At 48.3% G+C, this 27,343-nt stretch overlaps 1 protein-coding gene across 6 annotated transcripts in view; it reads left to right on the top strand.

The window, feature by feature from the left end:
* The window catches only part of ENOX2 (ecto-NOX disulfide-thiol exchanger 2), a 147,889-nt gene that overhangs the window by 81,083 nt on the left and 39,463 nt on the right, over positions 1-27,343 (top strand). For all 6 annotated transcript variants that reach the window (XM_050964328.1, XM_050964330.1, XM_050964326.1 and 3 more), the window contains exons 7-9: positions 5,872-6,084; positions 8,122-8,228; positions 24,059-24,173. In XM_050964328.1, coding sequence (XP_050820285.1) covers positions 5,872-6,084; positions 8,122-8,228; positions 24,059-24,173 — 435 coding nt within the window. The remainder of the gene's footprint in view (positions 1-5,871; positions 6,085-8,121; positions 8,229-24,058; positions 24,174-27,343) is intronic.

The raw sequence follows: 27,343 nt of genomic DNA, 5'->3' as shown, positions 1-27,343 counted from the left end.
CGCTCAGGGGGGTGTTTTTTTCACACCCCTGAGTGCGAAAGTTGCAGCGCTGTAAAGCGCCAGTGTAGCCATGGCCTGGGACTTCAACCTCGTTTTATTGGCACTGATGAAACAACCCTTTGAGTCACTGGCTTCATGCTCTATGACCCTTCTTTCCATGAAAGTCACCTTCCTTGTGGCTATCACTTTGGCAAGAAGGGAAGGGGAACTTGGGGTCATGATGGCAAACCCCTTTTCACCACTTTTCATAAAGACAAAGTCTTCCTGCACCTACATCCTAAGTTTCTACCAAAGTTTGTCTCTCAGTTTCATGTCCACCAACCCATCCACTTACCTGTTTTCTTCCCAAAGCCTCAGATCTTGGAAGAGGAACATCAACTTCACTCCCTTGACATCTGCTGGGTCTGCAGAGGACAAGATCAATCAGAAAGTCTGCTAGATTGTTTATCGCAATAGCAGAGAGACTGAAGGGGAAAGCAGTTTCACACACACAATCTCCAAATGGATTTCCAGGTGCATTACACCAGTGGCTCTTAACCTTTCCAGACTACTGTGCCCATTTCAGGAGTCTGATTTGTCTTGTGTACCCTCACGTTACACCTCACTTTAAAACTACTTGCTTGGGGTCACCAAATGAAATTAATAGGCAACAGGTTTAAAACAAACAAAAAGAAGTATATCTTCGCACAGTGCACAGTTAACCTGTGGAACTCCTTGCCAGAGGATGTTGTGAAGGTCAAGACTATAACAGGGTTCAAAAAAGAACTAGATAAATTCATGGATGATAGGTCCATCAATGGCTATTAGCCAAGATGGGCAGGGATGGTGTCCGTAGCCTCTGTTTGCCAGAGGCTGGGAGTGGGCGGCAGTGGATGGATCACTTGATGATTACATGTTCTGTTCATTTCCTCTGGGGCACCTGGCATTGGCTGCTGTCGGAAGACAGGATACTGGGTTAGATGGACCTTTGGTCTGACCCAGTATGGCCATTCTTATGTTCTTATTACAAAATCAGACATAAAAATGCAAAAGTATTACAGCACATTATTACTGGAAAAGCTGCTCACTTTCTCATTTTTACCATATAATTATAAATCAATTGGAATATAAATATTATACTTCCTTTTCAGTGTATAGTATCTAGAGCAGTATAAACAAGTTGTCTGTATGAAATTTTAATTTGTACTGACTTCTCTAGTGCTTTTTATGTAGCCTGTTATAAAACTGGGCAAATATCTAGATTAGTTGACATACCCCCTGGAAGATCTCTGCATACCTCAAGGGGTACACGTACCCATGGTTAAGAACCACTGCGTTACACTATGCTGTCAGTTGTCAGGACTGTCTCCAAACCTCAGCGTGAGGACCCATTCCACGAAAACCCAGGCATCCACCAAGGCCACCCTCCACAATGTGCAGCTTAGAGACATATATATGGTGGCCACATACCTTTGCTACACATTACGGCTTGGTTCAGAACTCTGCAACGGATGCCTCGTTCAGCATAGCTGCCCTCCACTCCCCTCTTCTGCATTAGGTACTGCTGGTTAATCACCCTCAGTGGAATACAATAGGTACCATCACTCGAAGAAGAAGAGGAGGTTTACTTACCTGTAAATGGAGGTTCTTTGAGATGTGTTGTCCCTATCTGTTTTCCACTTGCTGCCCTCCTTCCCCCTCTGCTGTAGATCTGTTGGATTTGCGGCGGTGAAGGAACTGGAGGCTGTTCATCTGACCTGTCTGTTATCACCTCAGATTAAACCATGAGGTAAAGAAAGGGCAGAACAACGGACACTACTACTTTCAAATTCTACAGCTCTGGATGCATGCTGCACATGTGTAAACCCTCAGTGGAATACAGATAGGGACCATGCATCTTAGAGAACCTCCACTTACAGGTACGTAACCTCCTCTTCTCATCTAATGACTGTTTGGTGTCCTGTACACGAGGTGAGTCTGTGGATCTAGTTCCAGCCCGTTACCTCTCACAGGCGTGTTTATCCTGCCTCAGAGAGATGTCCTGGTGCCCTTCCCAGCAGCTACCTATCACCAAGATCTGCTGATGCAGATTCTTATAAGGTGCCAAGATCCAGAAGAATTCCAGCTGATGGCTTTGAATATGAGGGGCTGAACCTCTGGAAGCTCAGATATTCTGATCAGCTGCTGGCCTCTGCCAGGATAACTCTCCAACTCCTGAAAGGATTCCATGCACAGAGCTTTAAATACTCAGATCTCTGGAAGATCTGCAAATTCTGGAGTGCACAACGTGGAGCTCTGAGTGTTGTGTGGTGACTCCATTAAAAAGCTGAGTCTCAGCAGTGGCTTCGGGTTCTTCTTTGAGTGATTGCTCATGTGTATTCCACAGTAGGTGAGCGTGCTCACTACGTGCGCCGGTGCTGGAAGTTTTTCCCCTAGCAGTACCCGTAGTGGGGAGCACCCCCCGCGACCCCTGGAGTGGCGCCTGCCTGGTGCGGTATAAGAGGAGCTGCGCATTGCCCCCACCCTCTCAGTTCCTTCTTGCTGCCAGTGAAGATGCTTTGGAACTGCTCTGCTCCAGCTTTGCTGTAGCTTGTCCCCAGAACTGTTCGTTCATTCAGCGTTAGTACCTGTAGTTAGTTAGCTGTTTAGTTAGTTTAGTTAATCAGTGAGCCCGGGCCGGGGCATGCCCCATGCCCCGGGGTTTAAGTCGTGCGACTCTTGTAGGTGTTCTATGCCAAGAAGCGCCCTGCACGCAGGCTGTTTGCGCTGCTTGGGAGAAACCCATATCAGCAAAAGGTGCAAGATTTGCAAGTCGTTTAAGCCTCGGGCCAAAAGAGAAAGGGACGTTAGGCTACGGGCCATTCTGATGGAGTTAGCACTGATCCTGACCTCAGCACGCCGCTCTGAACCAGTACCCGGCACCGCAGCATCAGTATGTGGTGACCCTCTGGTACCATCAACCAGTTGGCACTACTCCCCATCCACGGGGCACACCAAGAGGGCCAAGAAGACTCGCTCTTTGCAGCAGCACCGAGGGAAATCTGAGATAGAGGCTAGGCCCATGTCGGGCAGTCCTCGATCCCCACCGGGCCCCAAGCCTCCAACTCAGGATGAACAGAGTAGCCCGACCCCTTCAGAACAGGCCTCTCCGGGTGTCCTGACGCACTCCAGGCGGCCCGAGGTGTCATGCCCGTGCCAGTGCCCAGAGCACTGCCAATGTCAGCCCTGCGCTCCAGAGGCAAGCTGCTGCTGGGATCTCTGCAGTTGCCTCCGGCCTGGTACCAGTCTCAGTTGAGGGACTGTTCTCGACACCGATCACCGCCCAGTGACCGCTCAGGGCAGAGTCCAGGTGGATCGCCCTCGACGCCAACCAGACTGTCTGGCTAGGTTCCATCTGGCCGGGACTCGTGGCACCGCTTGTCCTCAATTAGGGAATATCGACGGGACCGCGGTGGATATTGCTGTTGGTCCTCGTCTTGGAGAGAGTACCGCAGTCGGTCATGGCACGGTCATCGACGCCATTCCCGCTTGGACTCCCGCTCCAAGTCTCTGCCAAGACACTGCAACCCTAGGCGTCGATCACCTGTCACGTTCACCTTGCACTATGCGATCGTGCCCCAGACCAGGCGTCACCCTCCTTCCCCTCTGTTGGAGTTGTCTGGCAAGAAGGAACTGAGGGTAGGGGGGAGTGCGCAGCTCCCTTTATACCGCGCCAGGCACAGGTACTGCTAGGGAAAAAGCTTCCGGCACCGGTGCACGTGGAGAGCATGCTCACCTGTTGTGGAATAGACATGAGCAACACATCTCGAAGAACGCCAGTTATGGAACAGGTAACTGTCTTTTCTCCCACAATATCATCTGACAAAGGCAGTCTGGCTTCTCTCCTACACATCTTCCGGTTTCTTAAAGGAGTGGCAAAGATTTGTTTTCTATTAAAGCTCCTGTACTAGCTGGAAGCTAAACCTCGTTATGGAACACTTCACAGAGCAGCCCTTTCAGCCAATGGTTAACTCATGATATTTCCTCTCTATCAAAGTTTCCTGCTTAATTGCAGTCACATCTGCTTGAAGGATTAGCAAGTTAAATGCATTGTATGTCAAGAGGCTTTTCTGCAGCTTTCCCCCAAAAGTAATACTCCGATTTTCTACCTAAAATCCATTCTTCTCACCAGCTCAATCAGGACTTCATTCTGTCCTGAGCCCTCTCATCCTCAGGAAATAGAGATGACACCATTTGGATGTCAGCAGGGCCATCAAGTTCATCTTGGGTGGACAAAGTCGTTCAGGAAATTGGATATTTGGTCCATCACTTATGTCACCAAGAACAAGGGACTAGAAGTTTCTGAGACATCCTTCTCTAGGTAGAATTGAACATATTTGTGGTTATTTAGGGGTTAAAGCTGGGACATTTTTCAGCTGAGGTAGTGACACTTTCCAGGCTACTGTGGGAGGAGCAGCAAAGGCATCAAGACATTAACAGCTACCTTTGTGGTCTTGGGGGTATGGTTAATCGACTTAAAGTAGTAAACTCTCTGCTATGAAAAGACACATTTACAACAAAGTTAAGTTATCTGGTTTTGTGTGGCATAAACCTACATAGGGCATATATATTAAACAGGCCCAGATTTTCAAAATCTAGTGGCATTGGGTGCCCAACTTGTGACTCCTAAAATGGACCTGAATCTGAGGGGGTGAGGGTGCTGAGCACTTTCTGAAAATCAGCTGCTTTCAGGTATCTCATGTTGGGCACCTAACATCACTAGAGACTTTTGAAAATTTGGGCTGCAGTTTCCCGGCTGGTCAGCATGAAACCTCTGCTGCCTAGCGAGAGCCAGTTCCTCCTCCCAACAGCTAGAGGGGTGATGTAGGCTGAGAACAGCAACCCCTTTCACAAAGGCTAGACAGCAGCCTTCACCTGGCAAGTCCTCTCAGTTATTGTTACCTGAGGCAGATATGACCCAGTGACCTAGAGATAAACAGCTTTTGTGGCCAAGCATCCCCCTGAACTAACCATTCACCAGTCCCCTGAGCCAGGCACTCCCCAGCACCTTGCCCTGGAGCCAGTCACTCACCAATTCCTGGGCCAGCCGTTCACCAGTCCCCTGAGCCAGGGACACCCTGCTGCCCACCCCATAGCCAGCTGCTCACCTGGCCGTCAGCCAGCCTTTTGCTAGTCCCCTGAGTTGTAACATTTGTTATTGTTCTTTAATAGCCTAAAAGTGACATTCCTTGCTAAATTTTCATGCCTTTACTCAGGCAAACTGTCTTTGAGTCAGTGGGCATTTTGCCAGGGCAAAGAGTGACTAAAATTGGGTAGGCATTTCAGGGTTTGATCCATGCCTTTGTATAGTCTCTTCAGTAGAGCTGCAGTTAACCCAACTCTGCTCCAGCACTATGGTTGTGAGCTAGCTGGGGGCCTTGCCTCCTCTGTATTGTATTTCAGCAGCTACTTTTTTTCTTGATTTCTCTGCAGCAAAGAGGCAGATTTAAAACTATGTATAATTCTGAGGACAATTCAGATAATAATTTTAAGACAGGTTAGGCCTGTGGCCTAATGTAATGCATTTCCCCTTTAAAATACGTTCATAATTGGAGAATATTTAAAAATCGTAGTAGCTAGCCAGATTCATAAATTATCATAAAATACAGAGAAACCGGAAAACATCTTAGATAATCTTTGCAAAGCATGCTTTCCATAAATTGCTGTTCTGACAGCCCCTATGTATTTGATACTTGACTGAAAGCTGGCCACGTTGTGTTTTGAGGAATCTAATCCTGCCACACGAAGCAAATAGTTCAGTGCTGACTGCTGCGAAGGTGGCTGCTAAACAGCTGTGCCACTGGAAATGACTGCAGATTTTCCCTGTTCTAAAGATTTTCTGTTTTGACCCAGATGATTCCAAGTTCTTGGAAGCAGTGCAGACCTTGGTGACCTGGATAGAACGTGGGGAAGTGAACAGGCGGAGTGCAAACAACTTCTACTCCATGATCCAGTCAGCTAACAGTCACATTCGCAGATTGATGAACGAGAAAGCAGCCCATGAGAAAGAGATGGAGGAAGCTAAGGAGAAGTTTAAGCTTGCTCTCTCAGGGATTCTAGTCCAGTGTGAGTAGTATTTCCGCACTGAGCATTGTTCATGTATTACTGGGAGATTATTTTGTTTTTGAAGGGGCACAGCAAATACAGCAAGACCCCAGAAAAAATAATCACCATGGCTGGACAAATACAGTTAATTTACAGATATGTCATTTGCCTCCATAAACTTCTTCTGGTGTATCGTGGAGGAAGCATTTACGCACGGGAGAATGAACTCTCATTTGTTCTCTCTCAAATATATTGTGTTAATTATTCTACTGTAGCAATGCCCAACATTCTTTACCTTGGTGTGCAGTCAAGGTAAGTCCCCAGCAGCCCAGTGCCTCGGTGCAATGTTCAGGAATGACTCACCAAAGGTAGGATGTAACAGAATGTTTTCAAAGTCCTGTTTCATACAAAGAGGCTCCATAAATAGGAGATTAAATCAATTTCTCATGGTAATGTAGGACCAAATTTTAAACTAGTGTCTTTTGCATTTGGTTTTCCTTTCATGCTTAATCTTGTTTAATCTTGATTCAGATTTTTTTCTATTCTTAACATAAACAAATATGGGCATTGAATCCAAGAGATGGAGTGTTTTCTTCAGAGTAAGTAGTAATAGAGAGAGCAGGAAGTGTTGTGTAACAGACAGGTCATGGGCAATAATGAAAAATTCACAGAAGCCTGTGACCTGTCCTTGACTTTTACTAAAAATACCCATGACAAAATGGGTAGCCTGGGCAGCTGTGGGGGGAATGAAGGGGGGCAGGGAGTTCCAGGGTCCCCCCCTACTGCAGCTGGGAGCTGCCGGGCCCCGCTGCCACCTGTGGCAACCAGGAGCTCCATGGATCCCCCTGAGGGCAGCAGAGGGAGCAGCAATGGGGGTCCCTCTTGCCACCAACGGGGATGGGGAGCGGCGGGGATTCTCTTGCCACCAATGGGGATGGGGAGCGGCAGGGATTCCCCTCGGTCACCGGGACCCCCTGCTGCCCTCGGGGCAGGGAGTGGCAGGGATTCCCCTTGCTTTTGGGTCCCCCTGCTGCCTGCAGTGGCCGGGAGTGGTGGTTCCTTCCTGCTGCCCATGATGGCCGGGAACAGTGGGGAGCTGCATAGTTCCCCCTGCCACCTGCGGTGGCTGGGAGCTGCAGGGGTACCTCACAGTTCCCTGCCTCCACAGGTTGCAGGGGACCCTGCAGCTCCCAGTCACAGATGTCTTTGGAAGTCACAGATTCTGTGACCTCTGTGACTAAATTGCAGCCTTAGTAATCAGTCATTATTGCACACCCATTAGTATTCTTATTACAGCTGCACTGGTTAATCTAAACATACTGTACACTGAGTTTTATTTCATAAGAATCATGCCCACTGCAGCAGACCAAATATACAAAGCCAATTCTAGCTATACTCCTTGTTGTGAGGTGAATTTTACCCCCTTGCAGCGGAAGATCACATACTTCCTTTAAAAACTTCTCCAAAAATTGGCAGGAAAAATATTTTGAAAGAATAACTCCAGAGCCCTGGTTTGACAGGTGAGTGTCCAGGGAAAGGAGAGAGCTTCCTGGTTTTGCTGCCCTGTGGCGAAGGACCCTTCCCTGTGTTTATGTGGGTGGTGTGTTATAATGTCCAGGTTATGTCTCTGTGCTTTTGGACTGAAACAATGGGACAGAAGAACATCCATAAAGCCAGCTACACAATCTTTCCATTCTAAAGAGTATGAGACCCCGTTCTGCTGGATTTCCAGGAAATCCTATTTGACTTGTTGGCTTCACCTCTATAATGTATCCTTCATGCATTTGACCCTGTTTCGCTTTTGTTCTGTTGAGAATGACGCTGGCTTCTCCAGTTGTTAATAACTTGATAGACACATAGGCTCTGGCCTTCTGGAGTCCCCTCTTTCCTTTCTGGTCACCAAGTCCCTCCTGAGCATGGCCTCAGCACAGTACAGTGTTATAACAAAAGATTAGCCAAACCACCTGCCTGATTCCGCTCTTTTACTCCTTTACTCCTCTCGTTCGCATTCTCTGGATGATATTCTGGCCCGATTTGACTGCTGATTTCACACTACAGTTGAGCAGATAGTGGCTGTGTACCATTCCGCCTCCAAACAAAAGGCTTGGGACCATTTCACGAAAGCTCAGCGTAAGAACATCAGCGTGTGGTGCAAACAAGCTGAGGTTGGTAATTTTTTATTGTGTTAGATCCTCCAGAGTACAGTCTCTTTCTTAACAGGATTTTGATTTTAAGTTTACGTGGGCACTGTGCTCACATGGACAGAAACAGTCTTAATGAAATGATGCAGTATGGGCCTTACTTAGATGATCTGCTGCAACAAAGGTAATATGTGTTCCATTGATGTCTCTGACTGGAGAAGGATCCTGCATATGCTAACACAGCCCTAATAATGATAAATTGAGCTCTGTAAGCCATTGGTATTGTGTACAAGAATAACTACTGGGCCATGGTTTCTATTGTGGTATTAGGGCTGTAAACATTTGTGTACTGGTGTGGAAACTGCATGGAGTCACCTGAGAGAGAATCCTTAAAAGGACTACATAGTCCTTCATGTAATCCTTGTAACAGTTTTTAGAGGTGCAAAGTTTAAAGCTGGCACAAATCCAGCAGGTCTGATGAAGGACATCATTATACTTCTGTACCTATAGAATGTAACTAAGGTTATGTCTTCACTAGAGACCTTACTGTGGCACAACTGTACTGCTGCAGCTGTGCTGCTGTAAGGTCTCCTGTGTAGCCGTTCTGAGAGCTCTCCCGTCAGTGGAATTAAACCATCCTCAACAAGCGGAGGTAGCTATCATGGCTGGGAATTTTGCCAGAAGTTGGAAATGGGCGACAGGATGTATCACTTGATGATTACCTGTTCTGTTCATTCCCTCAGAAGCACCTGGCATTAGCTACTGTCAGAAGACAGGATACTGGTCTAGATGGGCCTTTGGTTTGGCCCAATATGGCCATTCTTATGTTCTTATGATGTAGCGCTGTCCACACTGCTGCTTCTGTCACTGTAACTCAGTGGTTCTCAGTCTATTTATCATTGTTGTCCTCAGGCTGAGAACCATAATGCCCCCCCACCCAGAGACCCCTCAATAGAGTGGGGCCAGGAGTGGAGCCCTGAGTGCAGGGACAGGCATCTGGACCCCAGGCTCTGCCGTGCAGGGCTGGGCAGCTGGAGGCCAGATTCTGGACCCTGCCGTGGAGGGCCGGGCAGCTGGAGGCCAGACCCTGCTGCAGGCGGCTGGGCAGCCAGGACCCAGATTTTTTAGCTCACAGCTGGGCCGCAGCTATGTGCTAATTAGGCCACATACGGCCTGTGGGTTGAGAACCACTAGTGTAACTTATGTCAGTCAGGGTGGTGTTTTTTCACACTCCTGACTGACAAAAGTTTTACTAACAATTGTGCTAATGTAGACATAGCCTAAGTTTACAGTATAACAGTGGAATAAATTTGGGTTGTGATTAAAACTGCAGTTCCTTCTGAAGTGAGAATAAAAGATGAGAGAGATAAGGTGGGTGACGTAATATCTTTTATTGGACCAACTTCTGTCGGTGAGAGAGAGAGAAACTTTCAACCTTACACAGAGCTCTTCCTCAGGCCTGAAGAAGAGCTCTGTGTAGCTCCAAAGTTTGTCTCTCTCACCAACAGAAACTGATCAAATAAAATATATTTCCTCACTCACCTTGTCTCTCTCATATCCTGGTACCAACACTGCTACAACACTGCAAACAATAAAATATGAGGCAGAAGAGATCTGTTCTTACCTGGCCCTTGTATGAAGCACCTTCAGAGGTTAGTTCCAGAATAAATTAAGATCACCTAACACTTCTTTTTATGGAAGTGATATTCTCCCAGGATTTGTCTCTCAGTTTCTAAGGATGGAAAACTTGGACACTGCAGCCCATTCTTCCATCAGACCACTAGAAAGGGTCATAACACTAGATCCCTGCCTGTAGAGTTCATCCAGCTTCTCTTTGGCATGCCTGAGGAAGTGTGCAGGAGGAGACTCTGCTATAGTGAACCTTGTAAGGTCTGCAGGAGTGGCTGCAGAGATCTGCTTCGCTGAGAAGATCTGTAGGCATGAAGCTCCTGTCCTGAAAACCTCTTAGGATGGGGCTCCTCCCATGCTGAGTCCCACTCTTATGCCTCTCCCCTTAGGAAAGCTGATGTCAAAAGTGGTGTCTTCCAAACTATTACCCCCTAGAGTATAAAGAGTGATGTAGAACATGCAAATAATTCAGTTATTTTCAGGTAATGAAACTTAAAAAGAAGTCTGGGTCTAGATTTAATAAAATCCTCCAGTGAATCAGTCATCAAGTCTCACAACAAAGACATTCATCAGCTGCAGAGATCCAAAACAGGCTAGGGTTGTGAATCAAAGTTCAAGAAAGAATAATTTTAAAATACTTCTGCCTCTTACACTGAACAGGGGAGACATTTGTGAATTCACAAAGTCCATTCTTTATTCACAGAGGAAGTGCTGTAAGTTTAGAAATCATCTTATGTTTGAAAAATAAAGTCTTTCTGGCCATGCTGTGGTGTGTGATGTCAAAGCTGGCCACTGGGGCTGTGAAAAATGTAAGCACCAATCTAAAAGCAGACAGTGCTCCTCTGGCTTAGAATTGAATGACAAAGGTGTGCAGCTCTCTGAGAAGATCCAGGCTGGACCCTTCCTCACCCCATACGATTCTCCTGCCAGCTGTGGCACTGGGGCAGACCCTGTCTCCCACTAAGTTGTCCTACTCACCTCACTTACTATTAGCAGACCAATAGGGAGAGAGTTTTCACCCTCAACAAAACTTTTAGGGCAGCTGGCTTGGACATTTCCCCAGCTCAACATCTTTGTGGATAATGGAGGCTCATGTCCCCCATCCTTCAGGGGAGCATGCTGCTGGGCTGTTCACCTCCCATTTCCCCATTTGGGAGAGTCAGTACCAAGAAATCCTCTTCAGTACAGTTTGCTTTTTGTTTTGCAACCATCCCCATGCTGTATGAGAGACTCCTGTGGGTATGTTTACACTGCAGTTGGAAGGCATGATTACAACACGTGTGGACATTCCCCAGCTAGCATTGATCTAGCTAGCTTCAGTAACAAGAGCAGTAGCAGCGGCTGCCCAAGCAGGTACCCATTGTGCTGGGCATGCAGGGCTAGCCTTTACAGGTGCCCTTGCTGCAGCTTCACTGCTATCGTTACCCAAACTAGCTTTGACCTAGATTGCTAGGTATGTCTATACATGTTACAGTCACACCTCCTGATTGCAGTGTGGACAGACCCTAAGAAGAATGTTGATAAATTGGTGAGGATTCAAAGAGCCATGAGAATGATTAAAGGATATGAAAATGTGCCTTTTAGTGATAGACTTAAGGAGCTCAATCCATTTAGCTTAACAAAGAGATGTTTAAGGGGTGACTTGATCCCAGCTTATAAGTACTTACATAGGGGAAAAATTGATTATGGGCTCTTCATTCTAGAAGAAAAAGATATAACATGATTCCATGGCTGGATTCGAAGCTAGACAAGTTCTGACTGGAAATAAGGTATAAGTTGCAAATGGTGAGAGTAATTGATCATTGGAGCAACTTACCATGGGTCGTGATGGATTCTCCATCACTGACCATTTTAAAATCAAGATTGGATTTTTTTTAGATCTGCTCTAGGAATTCTTTCGGGGAAGTTCTGCGGCCTGTGTATACTGGGGGTCAGTCTAGATGATCACAATGGTCCCTTCTGGCCTTGGAATCTATGAGTTTATGAAACTCTCTCTGTGTCCTAGCTGCTAACAGGTGACACAAAGCCACATTGTGCTAGAGTAAGCTACAGAAGCATCTGATTAGACATTCCATCTGGAAGTTTATGTAGCAAAGTGGGTAAGATTTCTGTTTATCGTAGGTATATCTTAGAGACCTAGGTTTTACTCCCAGCTGTGCCTCAAATAGCCTTATACAAGCTCTGAGTTCTGTTATCTGTGAATAATAGTTCTCTCTCCAGCAGTATGACATTTTGGCTCAGGATAAGGGTGGTGAAGTGCACAGAACCATTAATAGCTGTCAGTGGAAGATGTGTGACAAGAATTAGTGGCCTATGGATGTGAGGTAGCCCATGTCTCTCATATTTTGCTTCACCCAGATTGCATGATAGACAGACCTATCATTGCAAGACCGCCTGCAGCAGGGACCAAAATTGTGAGTTGGCAGCACTGCAAAAGGAATCCACAGAGTAAGGAATCCTCTCCCATAAAGGGTGTTGCCTGCAGGCTCAGGGTCTGATGGGCACACAGGAAGTGTCATGGATGGAGGATCAAGCTAGAAGGATGGAAGGTGGCAATTATTCATTTTTCTTATAATTAAGAACCAAAACTGGTCAGTTTACAACCTCTCTAACTTGTTCCACTTCACCTCCCATAGCTACAGGTAGCCATCAGAATATAGTGGATATGTAACAATAAAGGTTACGCTTTTCAATTTAATGTAATGTGTAACAGTGACAGAAGGCTCTTTGCAGCTATGTTTCTGCTTAGAAAAATGCAATCTAACCTACCCCTACTGAGGTCTAACTTACCTCTGTATTTCCTGTGCTATACTTTGACATTAAATCATGGTATCATTTTAGTCAGCACTGCATACTATTTGTTACACGTTTGTTAAAGGCTTTATGCAACATGAAAGTGAAAGACCCAGTGACCTAACCTACTGAGAAGCATTGCTTTTGTGCAGGGTGACGTTGCTTAGTAATCATAACATAATAATAATAGGAGATATACCAATCTCCTAGAACTGGAAGGGACCTTGAAAGGTCATTGAGTCCAGCCCCCTGCCTTCACTAGCAGGACCAATTTTTGCCCCAGATCCCTAAGTGGCCCCCTCAAGGACTGAACTCACAATGCTCAAACCACTGAGCTACCCCTCCCCCCCATAGCCAACCATAAATCACTGTGAGGCAAGGAGCTCCACGCAGCTTCACTGCAATGGATGGGGGTTCTGATTCACCCTTCTCTGGTGCAACAAATGAGCAGGGCTGCCAGAAATTCTGTCATTAGCCTGTCACCATCGTGTGAGAGTATCCAGAGGAAGCTAAAATCCTGACAACACATAATTATTTTGCAAATTAAATAAATGCATACCTAGGCAAAACCATAAATGCAGGTGACAGAGGATTCACATTAATAACCTATTTTAACACTAATAATCCTAATTAACATGTTGAGTGATTATTTAGATATAAATGATTTGCTTGGCGAAAAAAATAACCTCTCAGCCTCCTATTGAACTTTTCTTACTCGTGATTTTATTGTTTTATTTACATCATAAACACAAAATACACTTAGACATGCTCTTCTAAACTTGTGCCTTTAAGTAGTACTAGTAGCTGAAAGCCCATGCCGTCACAAAATAATCCACCATCTGTGTTTCCCTCATATAGCCAATGAAACTGTTGCATGCAAATTAGCTGTGGAGTAAGGGTGCTGATTGGTTCAGTTACTTCTGATAACACAGCTACACACTACATGCATTTGTCATATTGTGTAATAAATACTTTGTCTACCCTATGTAATGTTGATAAATATTTACAACCTACACGTTTGTATCATAATTACAGGAAGTGCACACTAAAACACACAGCTTTCAAGAATAAAAGCTCATCCTGCTCAACAGATAAAGCAGCCCAGAATACAAGCCCTAGACGTGTGGCTGAGCAATTCTGAGGTTTTGTTTGTAAGCATGTGGAACCCTTTACAAAGACACGAGTCACTTGTCCGTATTTTATAGACTGGACTAAGGGACTCGGAGATGACCTCTTTACCACCAGAACAGTAACTCCTCACTTAACGTCCTCCTGCTTAACATTGTTTCTTCTTCGAGTGATTGTTCATGTCCATTACACGTTAGGTGTGTGCATGCCACATGCACGGACGTCGGAAACTTTTCCCCTTAGCAGCTTCCTTCGGGGCGACAGGGGAGCCCCGCCAGAATGGTGCCTCATGCTGGGGCATATATACCCCTGCCTACATGACCCCCCTTAAGTTCCTTCCTACTGTCCGTGGCGGCATTGGAACAGCTATCTGTTCCTAGGGGCATGCCGCAGGCCCAAGGCTTTAAGGCTTGCACCACGTGCCGCAAGCCTATGCCCATTAGTGACCCCCAAGACTCATGTCTTCGTTGCCTGGGGAAATCGCATCAGACAGCATGCTGCAAGATGTGTGAGGCTTTTAAGCCAAGGATTAAGAAAGAAAGAGACTTTTGCCTCAAGCAGCTACTTATGGGGCCGCGCTGCAACTTTCTGCCTCGGTGTGGAGTGCCCTGGTGTCAGTTCGCGATCTGGCACCGGTGGGGCACTGTAAGCATGCCGCACCGAGGCAACAAGAAAAACCCCGGCACCGTTCGACCTCACTGGCACAGTCGAAGGGCCAGCCTACAAGCCAAGGGCGCTCCCCACATAAGAAGCCAGCACTGCCCAAGCAAATGAGCACTCAAAAGGGAAGCGCTGCCCTAGGACATGCTCTGGTTCTGGTGGCTCTGGTGCCAAAGAGCCCGTTGAGCCCCGGGGTAAGCGCCTTGAATGCAGAGGAAGGCTGGAGGAGCTCCTAGAACAGCCCTCCACACCAGACACGTTTGAGACGGCAAAGGACCTCATCCAGTTGTCGTCGGCAAGCCCCCTCCGTGCCAAAGAGAAGCCTCCGGCACCGTCTCCTGGAGTGCTGTCAAGAGGCAAGCCAGCAATGGTGCGCCGATCGAGGTCACCATCCTGACATCGGTCCTAGTCGAACTCAGCCTCTGCGGATTCCCAGTTGCCCCTGACCCAGTGGGACTTGAGGGCACCGGATCCCAGCCAGCATACGTCCTCAGAATCCAAGTTGGATTCAGGCTGCTCTAGCTATGCCCGCAGGGCACCGTCGAGCAGGGAGCCCCAAGCCCTGTGGCATCCCCAATGGGGTTCGCCAGGGCAGTGGCCCTTTTGGACGCCATGGGCCTATCACCAATGGCAGGGGCTCTCCTCCAGAGCCTCGAGATCCGGCTATTCAGTACATCGCTCCCAGTCCCTGCACAGGCACCCCTCCGTGCCCAGGGAGGCCACGATATCCAGGCCACCAGACGCTTCTCCTGAACACAGGAGAGTGGAAGCGGCACCAAACCCGGTGCCGTCCTGGAGGCAGTCTGTCAGGCAGGACCCGGAGGAGCCCCCAGCATGTGAGGAAGAACAAGAAGGTCTGGAAGACGAGATGCAGAAGGCCCTCACCTCTTTGTCATCCCCGGATGAAGCCGTGGCAGGCACCGTGCTGTCAGGACCTCCTCCAATTGACCACAGAGTGCACCAGGAGCTTCTCCACAGGGTAGCCCAGAACTTGGGTCTACAGGTGGAGGAAGCAGTAGAGCAGGAGGATCCTATGTTGGACATCTTGAGCCCCGAGGGCCCCTCCAGAATTATGCTCCCACTCATAAAGACAATCCAGTCCAACTACAAGACGGTCTGGCAAACCCCAGCCTCTAGCACACCAACAGCAAAAGGCTTGGAGTGGAAGTACTTTCCCCACCCAAAGGATACGATTTCCTCTTTTGTCACCCGGCCCCCTGTTCGGTGGTCGTCTCAGCGGTCAATGAACGGGAATGACATGGTCAGCAAGCCCCGGCTCCTAAGGCCGAGGAGGCTAAACATCACGACCTATTTGGCAGGAAGGTCTTTTAATTTTAATTCCTGGATGGCAGTTTCCAAATTTTAAAGACTCCTTGCCTCAGGGCTCTCAGCTTGAGTTTGTGGCCCTCGTGGATGAAGGAAAGGTGGTAGCCAAGACCTCTCTGCAGGCCTCTCTCAACTCAATGGATGCAGCAGCCAGAACAATCACCTCAGAAGTGGTGATGAGGTGCTCGGCGTGGTGCAGGCTTCAGGCCTTCCACCAGAGGTCCAGAATACCCTTTAGGACCTCCCCTTCGAAGGGTCTGGTCTCTTTTCGGACCAAATGGATGCCAGGCTGCATAGCCTCAAAGACTCTCGGGAATCAATGGGAGTGCACACCCCGGTGTCTCAGAGGAAGCCTTTCAAGCCCCAGCTGCCTCAGCAAAGACAATACCAGCCCCGCCCTAGGCAGAAGCCGTATCGTAGGAGAGAGAGAGACAACAGGTGGAGGTGGAACAACACGCCTAGCCAAGGCCACGGCCAGGGCAAGCCGCAACCCGGCAACACGCAAGAGCTTTGAAGGTGCGCTCGAGGACAGCCTACCAAACCAGTTACCGGATCTTTCCTGAACCGCTTGTCTCGTATAACATTGGGCCGTTGGGTCTTTCTCACAGTACAAGTGGGGTACATGCTTCAATTCTCCTCCTTCCCTCCCTCCCACTCCCCTTTCCCGTCCCTCTTCAGGGACCCCTCTCACGAGCAACTGCTTATGCAGGAGGTACAGACGCTCCTCAAGGCGGGGGCAGTGGAAGAGGTCCCTCGAGATCTAAGGGGGAAAGGGTTTTACTCTCGTTATTTTCTTATTCCCAAAGCAAAGGGGGGTCCTTGATCCATTTTAGACCTGCGCGGACTCAACAAATTCTTAATTAAGGTCCACTTGCACATGGTCTCCCTAGGCACTATTATTCCGTCCCTGGATCCGGGGGATTGGTATGCTGCCCTTGACATGAAAGATACGTACTTTCACGTCGCTATTCATCCCTCTCACCGGCAATTCCTGCAGTTCACCATAAACCAGCACCATTACCAGTTTACGATCCTACCCTTTGGCCTGGTGGCAGCCCCCCATATGTCCATGAAATGCATGTTGGTAGTGGCAGGCTTTCTACGAAAAAGGATAATTCGAGTATACCTGTACCTAGACGACTGGCTTCTCATGGGTTGGTCCTAGGAGGAAGTCTGTTCCCATGTGATGGTGGCACTGGATGTATTCTGCAGGCTAGGCCTTCTATTCAACATGCCCAAGTCCTCCTTGATACCTACGCAAAGGCTGGACTTCACTGGGGCAGTCCCGGATTCGGTACAGGCACGAGCGAGCCTCCCAGAATCCAGATTTCTGGCCATCCAGTGTGCCATAGACTCAATGCTGAGGTTCCCCACATCCATGGCCAGATGCTTGAGGTTCCCCACATCCATGGCCAGATGCTGCCTGTAGCTCCTAGAACACATGGCGGTGTGCATCCACATAGTCAAACACACTTGACTACTGCTCAGGACTTTGCAGTTGTGGCTAGCCTGGTCATATCGCCTGGGCAGAGACCCTTTAGACCTTGTAGTGACAATCCCTGCCCAGGTGTTTGACTCCCTGTGCTAGTGGCTCAACCAGCAGGTAGTTTGCGAAGGGATTCCCTTCGCCGCACCGCAACCCATGCTGATGCTGGTAACAGACGTGTCAGACCTTGGCTGCGGAGCACACTTGGGGGACCTTTGGACGCAAGGCTTGTGGTCCAAGGACAAAATGTTGCTCCACATCAATGTAAAGGAGCTCAGGGTGGTTCGCCTATTCTGCCAAACCTTTCACACTGCTTTAGAAGGTCACAGTGTGACAGTTCTGACAGACAACACTACCGCCATGTTCTACATAAACAAGCAGGGCGGAGCCCGATCCTCTCCCCTCTGCCGAGAGGCCCTTCTATGGGACTTTTATATAGCCTGCTCAGTACACCTCGTAATGTAGTACCTCCCGGGGGAGCGAAATGAGCTGGCGGACCGCCTCAGCAGGTTGTACCGCATGCACGAATAGTTGATGAGACCAGATGTCTTGCAATCGATCTTCCAGAAGTGGGGATTTCCCCAAATGGACCTCTTTGCCACCAGGGACAAGAGTCAATGCCCACAGTTTTGCTCTTTCCAAAACCACAGTCCAGACTTGGTCACAGATGCCTTCGCGATCCTTTGGAGCGGGAGCCTGAAGTATGCCTTTCCACTGCTCCCGCTCATCCAGAGTTCTCCTCAAAGTTCATAGAGACAAGGCGGCAATGATTCTTATCGCCCCAGCTTGGCCCCACCAACGCTGGTTTACGACTTTCCTGGAGCTGTCAGTAGCTGACCCAATTGCCCTGCCCCTGCACCAAGATCTCATCACACAGGACCACGGGCGCCTGCTGCACCCGAACCTGTAGTCTCTGCATCTCATGGCATGGAAGCTCTGTGGTTGAACACGATGGAGAGCCAGTGCTCTCTTCAGGTGCAACAAATTCTCCTCGGCAGTAGGAAACCTTCCACTAGTGCGGCATACCTTGCTAAGTGGAAGAGATTCTCCTGCTGGTGTGAACCAAAACATATACAGTCGCTTCAGGCCTCCGTTCCAGTTATCCTAGAATACCTGCTGCACCTTAAAAATCCAGGTCTCTCCCCCTCCTCAATTAGAGTACATTTGGCTTCCATTTCGGCATTCCAACCGGGGGAGTTGGGGCATTCTGTGTTTTCCAACCCCATGGTAGCCCAGTTTCTCAAAGGGCTGGAAAGAGTGTTTCCCTACTCACTCCCTCTGGTCCTTCCCTGGAACTTTAACCTGGTCCTGACCAAGCTCATGGGACCCCCTTTCGAGCCCCTAGCCTCTTGCTCTTTCACTCACCTCTCCTGGAAGGTGGAGTTTTTGGTGGCCATTACGTCCGCAAGGAAGGTGTCCGAGTTGAGGGCTCTCACCTTGGAGTCCCCCTTATACAGTTTTTTATAAGGACAAAGTGCAACTTAGGCCACACCCTAAATTCCCCCCTAATGTAATCTCACAGTTTCATATGGGACAGGACATTTGTTTGCCAGTGTTCTTTCCCAAATCCCACACGGACCCAAGTCACCGTAGCCTGCATACTCTGGATTTCCGTAGGGCCCTGGCATTCTGTCTGGAGCGAACTAGACCTTTTCTGCAAGTCGACACAGTTGTTTGTCGCCATTGCGGAGAGAATGAAAGGACTCCCTGTTTCAGCGCAGCGGATATCGTCATGGATTGTGGATTGCATCCGCACGCACATGCTATGAGCTCGCCAGTGTTCCGGCCCTGGCGATCACGGCTCACTCGACTAGGGCTCAAGCATCCTCAGCAGCTTTTCTGGTGCAGGTTCCACTCCAGAAGATCTGTAAAGCAGCCACCTGGTCATCGGTGCACACATTCACAGCCCACTACGCCGTCCATCAACAGGCCAGAGAGGACGCGTTGGTTGGCAGGGCTGTGCTTCAATCAGTTGTTCCATGACACCTACCCTCCTCCTATGGTATGCCTGTGAATCATCTAATGTGTAATGGACGTGAACAATCATTGAAGAAGAAAAAATGATTACCTATCTTTTCGTAACTGTTGTTCTTCGAGATGTGTTGTTCACGTCCGTTACACTTCCCATCCTCTTTCCCCTGTCGGAGTCTCCAGCAAGAAGGAATCGAACGGGGGTTGGGTCGGCAGGGGTATATATGCACCAGCATGAGGCGCCACTCTGGCGGGGCTCCCCTGCCACCCGATGGGAGCCGCTAAGGGAAAAGGTTTCTGACGTCCGTGCATGCAGCGTGCGCACACCTAATGTGTAATGGACATGAACAACACATCTCGAAGAATAACAGTTACGAAAAGGTAGGTAACCGTTTTTTCAAAGTTACGTTGCTGCTCAATTAGGGAACATGCTCGTTTAAAGTTGTGCAGTGCTCCCTTATAATGTCATTTGGCTGCCTGCTCTGTCCACTGCTTGTAAGATTCTGTGGAAGAGCAGCAACTTTACAAGGGAGCATTGCACAAATTCCTCTTCTCCGCCTCCTCCCCTACCTCCCAGTGCTTCCCCCACCACTAAACAACTGTTTGGTGTCGCTTAGGACTTTCTGGGAGGGAGGGAGGTAAACAGGGAAGTGCTGCGTCTCCACTCCTCCCCCTCCCTGCCAGAAAATCCGAAATGCTGCTAAACAGTTGTTTGGCAGCGCTTAGGACTTTTGCGGGCGGGGGAGGGGAGGACCGGGTATTTGGCATGCTCCGTAGAGGAGGTGGAGTGGGGGGTGGGAAGAAGTGGGCCTGGAGTGGAGCGGGGACAGGAAGAGGCAGGTCTGGAGCATTCCTGAGAAAGTCGGGGCCTGTTCTTCTCCGGGGAAGCTGCTGTTGCTGCAAGGTGCTTCCTAGCATCCTTGCCTGTAGCGGGCTGTGCCTATGTGGGGTAAGCCAGGATCACTTCCCAACCACAGTACAGTACAGTTCTGTACAGTGTATAATGCCTTTTGTCTGCCCCCCCTAAAAATTCCTTTGAACGTAACCCCCAGCATTTACATTAAATCTTATGGGAAAATTGGATTCGTTTAACATCGTTTCACTTAAAGTTGCATTTTTCAGGAACATAACTACAATGTTAAGTGAGGAATTACTGTACTGCATAGTGTCATGGAAAGGCAATTTGTTTTTGTTTTTCCTTTCATGAGAGGTACTTGGTGGCTGGTTTTCATGCAGGAAGTCACTGCTTATCTGTGAGAGAGGCTCTGTGGCTCATAGATTATTCATAGATTTTAAGGCCAGAAGGAGCCCCTATGATCATCTATATCTCACCCAGTAAACTCTGTATGAAGCCCATAAGTTCTGTGTGAGCCTATGACACTATGGGATTTCACCCAGGCCAGCAAGGGGTTGTGTCACCGATTGCCCTGTATCCCTGGGCGCTTCTGTGCTGTGCTGCTTTGGCTCAGAGCCCAGATACCAGCAGCCTGTTCACAGAACAATGACCTCACTCTGGCTTTCGTCAGCTGGGCTACTCCTTGCAAGGTGACACCAACAGCTTCTCTAGTCCTGCGTCTCAAAACCGTCTCCCTTGCAGTGTTCAGTCCCTCTCAGTGGAATCACACATCTATAATTCGTTATGTGCTGCCCTCACATAGGTCACTCAGTAATATCAATGAATAACATGTTACCAGTTGGCATATGATACCTCACATGATACTCTTTAGAAACAGATTATGACAACAGGGTGTTGGGGCAATGAGTGTGTCAGGCCTTATGTGAGTTATGTTATGATGTGTTCTCTGTCCATGGGCATTGAGGGACTCCCTGGCTCACAGAGCTATAGTAGCTCTCTTAGAAAGAAAGCCAGTCTTGTATTAATGCCTTCCAGTGATGGATAATCCACCAGGTCCCAAGGTAGGTTATTCCAGTGTAGCAAGAGCATAAAACAAATTAGTTTTGATGTTACATTCAATAAGAGGGGCTGCTGTATTGTGTGTATTATTCAGTCCTGGATTTAGTTTATTCTAAGTAAAGCTGCCATAGCACCAGAGTGCTACAGAGTTAGGTCCTGCTTTCAGTTGAGCTCAACAGACAGGTTATGCTGTAATGTGAGGCTCTGAGAGGTGGCTTGGTGCTTTTTGTAGGGGAGAGGGATAGCTCAGTGGTTTGAGCATTGGCCTGCTAAACCCGGGGTTGTGAGTTCAATTCTTGAGGGGGGCATTTAGGGATCTGGAACACAAATCTGTCTGGGGATTGGTCCTGCTTTGAGCAAGGGGTTGGACTAGATGACCACCTGAGTTCCTTTCCAACCCTGATATTCTATGATATGTTGGAAGTCATTGCAATGGCTGGGGTCAGGAATAGGCCCTATTCAGTACTTTGCCTGTGAGGGCCTGCTGGTGCCCAGAATTGCTAAATGCTGCTGCTGAGTACAACTACTGAAGGAGTCAGTACATGCTGGCATCTGGTGAAACTTTGTAGGCCAGGGTAGCTACCTAGCTACCAAGCATCTTCCCTTGAATAAGATCTCTCTTAAGTACCTTCACTCTCTCCAGCTCCACCCTCCAGAACTCCCATTTTGGGTGCTGACCAACCCTGTCCCAGACCTTGCTATGCACCCTGGGCAATGCTGGCTCCTCTGCGCCTCTCTGGCTTCAAGGCCATCAAGAACGATAGGTATTAAAGTGCGTGAATTAATGCATTTAGGAAGATTTCCCTCCTGATTCCTGTTCCCTGTCACATGTACCAAAAATTGGATCAAATTCTTGACAGAGGCCCTTGTTTGTAGACTAGCCAGCTCTGGCTCCTGAACTTCATTGCACTGTCATCTCTGACTCTCACTAGCAGAGTCAGCATTCATTCCTGTCCTTTTCATGGTACCTTTCCTATGGCCTGCCCATTGCACCAATCTGAGAATGTTTCTGTTTCCCACGGCTTGGCTGCCCTTTTCGTCGGTAGCCGAACATGAATAGAGACAACGCTTATTGGCTCCAGGCTCTTGTGGTAAGGTTGCCTCTTGTTTTGCTTAGTAAATGAGACTTCTCTGCATTCTCTACAGTCACTATTTATGGGACACTCACTCTTAGCAAAGCTCTTTCTGGTAAGTTGGCATTAGGAGGCATTAGTTTGCAACCTCTGACGGACTTTGGTAAGTAACTTTGGCATCCTAACACCTGAACACATTTACCCATCTCTCTTCCTGTGTGGTTCCAGTATTGATATTGTGCCCTAGAACAGCACCCTGGGTGTGAATGACACTTTGCAGCAAGAAGGTCAGAAGTTGGGAATAGGTGATAGTGGATGGATCACTTGGTGATTGCCTGTTCTATTCATTACCTCTGGGGCACCTGGAATTGGCCACTGTCAGAAGACAGGATACTGGGCTAGATGGACCTTTGGTCTGACCCAGTATGGCCATTCATATGTTCTAATGAAGCTGCTGGACTGGCTTCTCCGCTATCTTGAATGTGGCGCAGGCAGACGTTTACACCTGTGCAAAGTGGGGGTGAACTGCTGCCATTCTCCCCCAGTACAGGTGCAAATCAGTACAAGGCTGAGGACAGTCAGGCCCATGGCCTTGCCCTGAGCAGCTGCAGGCTGGGCTGGCTCTGACATTACGTGATGAGAGCAGAGTTGAGGCAAGGCAAGGGCGAGGTGGAGACGGGTTGGCATCCAGTCCCTTTTGGAGCCTGGTTGTGCCATCGTGATTCCTACCCCTTTTAGCTCCAAAATCTGATGTGGGAGGGCAAGTTCCTAACAGAGAGTGGAAAGGAGAGAGGGAGGGGTTGATAGAGGAACAGGAAGGCTGCATGGTGCACAGGCCCAAGGCGGGCATTGCAGGCACAGAGGACAGAATGGGAGCATGCTAAAAAGCGTAATGCACAGAAATCGGATCAGCATGGCCCAGAGCATATGTGGGAGTGTGTCCCTAACTCCCTCTCGTCCTAACAGCTGCCCCAACTCTCTCTGCAAACAGGTTTCCCCTCTGCATCATTGTGCAGGTACAAAGGGGCTCCCTTGGCTGTGGGCTAAAGAGGCTGCACTAAGAGGTTAGCATAGGTGTAAAACATTCACTCTTCTGGGTCATTTGCGAAGAGCTGGCTGTATTCTGAGTTGCTAGCTTTAGGCAACATTGTCATATCTCCTGGGTATCACTTGGCTGTGTGGCTGTCAGAAGGCTTTGGTACCTTCCACAATTGGGAATGGCTGAATGGACACAGTGTCCCGTCCTCAGCTGGATCCTTAATGGAGCTGCAGTAATGGTTCGTGGCTCCATTGCTCCAGCTTCACGGTGATGGAGCAGGGAGGCAAATACAACCCCCTTGAGTGATTCACCATTTCCTCCTGTGAACAGCTGGACATCAGCAGCGCATACAGGTGATGGCTCAAACCTGGTTCCTGGCTACCTCTCAGCTGCTTAGCAGTACAGTACAATACAAAACCAGAGAAGAGGTTTCTCCCAGCCTGCAGCACCGGAACTGCACCAAACCACTTCATTGACCTGCTTTGCAACCTGGGCAAGTGTAAAGAGGATGTATGGCAGGGCAGGGCTGAGCAAGGGTGATGGGTAGGGACAACATAGAGCATTGCTGAGCAAGGTGCATATTGGGGAAACTGGGTGAGGGCAATGATTCAGGCGGAGAGCAGTGCTGGGTGAGTGTGCTGGGGAAGTTAGTGGAATATTTTATGCCAGGAGTGTTTTACAGCGTGAATGGTCTTTGCTGTTATGTGGTTGGGGCAGTGAAGTACTCCTCACATGCTCTTTTCTGGTAGCACTGGGTCTGTTCCTTGCAAACTCTTTTAAAACAAACAAGTGGCTTGTAACCTTACATTGAAAGATCTTCTGTTTAAACCTTAGGAAATCCGCAACATTCATAATGATGAACTCATGGGTATTCGAAGAGAGGAGGAAATGGAAATGTCTGACGATGAGCTGGAAGATCCTTCGGAGACGAAAGAAACAGAAGAATCAGGTATAATCATTTGCTATGGTCGATAAATATATCTGCATGTGTGTCTGCATTGTGTGAATTCCTTGGGGAGCTCCGAATGACTAGCTCATTTCCACAGCTAGGAACCTATCACCTAGTCTGAACAATGGAGCTTCTACTGCAGTTTTCTACAATTAGGATTTAGAAGTCCAAAATCTCAGGAATATTGGACTCTGGGCTTTGGTTGTCCTTGGGCTAATGTGCTTCAGATTCGTGGAGAATAGAAACAGAGGAACTGCCAGGCTGCGTCAAAGCCGAGGTCCATTTAGCCCAGTTTCTCATCTCCAACAGTGACCAGCACCAGCCGCTTCAAAAGGAGGTGTAAGAACCTTGCAGAAGCAGATGTGGGGTAATCCTCCTCCCCATCAGGCTCTCATCCTAATCCCTAATAGTCAGACTGGCTTAAATCCTGAAGCAGGAGGTTTTATAGCCACTCAAAATGGCTGTTAATATTAACTGTTATAACTCTGGATATTCTTGTTAGTGATACAAATGTCTAATTCCTCTTCGAATCTTGCTAAAGTTTTGGCCTCAATGACACCTTGTTGTAGTGAGTTCCACAGGTTAATCGCACTTTGTGTTAAAAGGTATTTCTTTTTGTCAGTTTTGAATTTGCCACCTTTGAGTGTCATATTCTTGTGTTATAAGGCAGGGAGAATAGGAGTTCCTAATCTCCCTTCTCTAAACCATTCATTATTTCTCTAGTTTTATCATGCCCCTGCTTATTTGTCGCTCAGCCTTTTCAATCTCTTACCAGAGTTTTTCCAGGACCTTGATTATATACTTCTCTGAACCCCTTCTAGTTCTGTAATATCCTGTTTGAGACATGGTGACCAGTAGGCTGACCAATTTACATAATAGTATTAGAATATCTTCTGCATTATTCAGGGGCAGCACCAGCCTCTTCCCGTTGGGAGCTAGACAGAAAATTGGGGGAGGGGGACTGCTTCCTCCTCACCACAAGGCCCAGCCCTCTCCATGGCCCTGCCCCTGCTCCTCCTTAATTAAGTGCCACCCCCACCTTCTTCCCTCCAAAACCCCCAGGTTGGAAGCCAGAAGTCAGAGCTGGGCAGCGCAGGGTGGTTGCTGTGCTATCTGGTGCCATGGTGCAGGAGACTGCAGTGCTTCCCTGTCTCCTTCTCCTGCTGCTGGTTGGGGCCCTGGGGCTGCGGCTGCTCCTCAGCTCCCCACCACCCTTTGAGTGCTCACAGCCCGTAAAAGCCGCTAGGGTGGGGACACCCAGCTCTGGGGCTGGCAGAACCCTCGGTGAGCAGCAACCACATGGAATGGGGCCTAGGAGCCTTGGCCAGACTGGGTCAGTCTGGGCCGCTGTGGGGAGTCCCGGACTCTATACCTGCTGTGGGCAGTGCACCCCACTGGGCAGGGACACAGGCTGGGGGCTGCTGTTGGGCACCCTAGCCCCTGCCTAGGCTTACTTCTGCATTGCTGCTGGCACTGCCTACAAAGCTGGATGGCCTGAGCGCAGCGGCTCTGGCCAGGTGCCCAGCTCTGAAGACAGCAGAGAAGTAGCAGCAGCAGCGAAGTATCTATGTTTGACCTTTGCACTGGGGCGGTTCCTATAAGGGGAGGCTAAGGTAAATTTTGGGGTGGCTATTGCCCCTGCAAACCTCCCTCTAGCACTGCCCCTGGTGTTATTCACCTCTGCAGTCCTTATGCACCCCAACATCTTGTTTGCTCTTTAGACTGCAGCAGCACACTGAGCAGAGGCCTCCATTGAGCTATCCACAGGGATGCCATGCCCTTTCTTGAGCTGATGTAGTTAAGAATTATAGCTGAGTGAGAGCTTTGCTATCGTAAAGGTTAAGACCCGCTTTCAGTTTAAGGATTGGCAGTTCTAAGTGCTCTAAACTCTATACAGTTAATCGGATTGCCTTGAAATTTTGGGTGTCTCATGGGGGTGCAGGGTACAGTCAGTGATCCAAATTTGGAGCCATTGGACTTACTATCTCATGGTAGTTCTGAAATATAGTCCCCTAAATACACCTTTACACATACTCTATTATTATTATTTTATTACATACACTCAGGATTTTAAAAGGACATTATTAAGGTTGCAGTATCAAACACTCAAAAATGCCAGACTGAAAATTGCCCATGCATGTCATTCACTGGCCCCTCTCCATGCTTTTGTATTATGATACATCTTAATTACATGCTCACAATTTTTTCCACAGGATCCCTGCCTCATTCAGTGCACAGAATAGATAGTGCTTACGGAATTAGCAGCTGTCATGGTATAATTCCCCACTCTGAACCTTAGCGTCCAAAAGATGGGGTACCAGCATGAATTCCTCTAAGCTTAATTACCAGCTTAGTACTTGTAGCGCTGCCACGAACCAGGAATTCCAGTGCCTTGTACACTCTGGTCCCCCCAAAACCTTGCCCGGGGACCCCCGAAGACCCAGACCCTTTGGATCTTAACACAAAGAAAGTAAACCCTTTCCCTCACCGTTGCCTCTCCCAGGCTTCCCCTCCCTGGGTTACCCTGGAAGATTACTGTGATTCAAACTCCTTGAATCTTAAAACAGAGAGGAAAATCCACCTTCCCCCCTCCTTCTCTCTCCCCCTCCCAGACTCTCCCTGAGAGAGAAAGTAATCCTAACACAGAGAGAAAATTAACCTTTCTCTCCCCCTTCCCTCCTTTCTCCCCACCAATTTCCTGGTGGATCCAGACCCAGTCCCCTGGGGTCTCACCAGAATAAAAAAACAATCAGGTTCTTAAACAAGAAAAGCTTTTAATTAAAGAGGGAAAAACAGTAACAATTATCTTTGTAAATTTAAGATGGAATATGTTACAGTGTCTTTCAGCTATAGACACTGGGAATACCCTCCCAGCCTAAGTATACAAGTACAAATTAAAATCCTTCCAGCCAAATACAAATTTGAACTCCTTCCAGCCAAATACACATTTGCAAATAAAGAAAACAAACATAAGCCTAACTCGCTTTATCTACCTAGTACTTACTATTCTGGACATATAAGAGACTGTATCAGGGAGATTGGAGAGAAACCTGGTTGCATGTCTGGTCACTCTCAGAACCCAGAGAGAACAACAACCAAATTCTAACAGCACACACACAAACTTCCCTCCCTCAAGATTTGAAAGTATCCTGTCCCCTGATTGGTCCTCT

This window comes from Gopherus flavomarginatus, chromosome 8 (assembly GCF_025201925.1).
Source record: "Gopherus flavomarginatus isolate rGopFla2 chromosome 8, rGopFla2.mat.asm, whole genome shotgun sequence".
Lineage (NCBI taxonomy): Eukaryota > Metazoa > Chordata > Testudines > Testudinidae > Gopherus > Gopherus flavomarginatus.
Note: the sequence above shows the minus strand (reverse complement) of the source record. Positions and strands in the feature narration are given on the sequence as shown.